Raw genomic sequence first — 569 nt, forward strand, 5'->3', positions numbered from 1 at the left:
GGGAAAAAACAAGACATGAGACACATAATGTTTAGTAAACCATGGGTGATATTATTCAGAATTTTGATTAACGATCATAATCAGATTAGAATTAAGAAATTCCAAGGATGAGTGGTTGTAAATGCGATCAATAAAACAAGTCACATCAGAATATAACAGATCATACCGCGCTTACAAATAACAAATCTATCGCGCACTTAAACTACTACACACGCCAACGACCTCAAACACCCTAACACTTCCTTCTCACACCCTCACGACCTCACACCCTAACGACCTCACACCCTCACGACCTCACACCCTAACGACCTCACACCCTCACGACCTCACACCCTAACGACCTATCACACGCCAACGTCTTACATCCTAACGACCTCCTCTCACACCCCAACGACCCCTCACGACCCGCAGGTACTTGGGCTCGGACGACCACTACGGCGAGCGTGCGCACCAGCACCAGTGGGAGGACGGCTCTCGCTCCCTCGACAACTACAAGCGCCGGATGATGGCCGCCTTTGAGCTTTTCCACAAGCTCAATGTCAAATATTACTCGGTGGGTTTTTTTTCTC

At 48.0% G+C, this 569-nt stretch overlaps 1 protein-coding gene across 2 annotated transcripts in view; it reads left to right on the plus strand.

Annotated features, from left to right (window-relative positions):
- The window catches only part of LOC119586510 (xylose isomerase-like), a 5417-nt gene that overhangs the window by 1389 nt on the left and 3459 nt on the right, over positions 1–569 (plus strand). For both annotated transcript variants that reach the window (XM_037935250.1, XM_037935251.1), the window contains exon 2: positions 412–553. In XM_037935250.1, coding sequence (XP_037791178.1) covers positions 412–553 — 142 coding nt within the window. The remainder of the gene's footprint in view (positions 1–411; positions 554–569) is intronic.

The sequence above is a fragment of the Penaeus monodon genome, chromosome 21 (genome assembly GCF_015228065.2).
Source record: "Penaeus monodon isolate SGIC_2016 chromosome 21, NSTDA_Pmon_1, whole genome shotgun sequence".
Lineage (NCBI taxonomy): Eukaryota > Metazoa > Arthropoda > Malacostraca > Decapoda > Penaeidae > Penaeus > Penaeus monodon.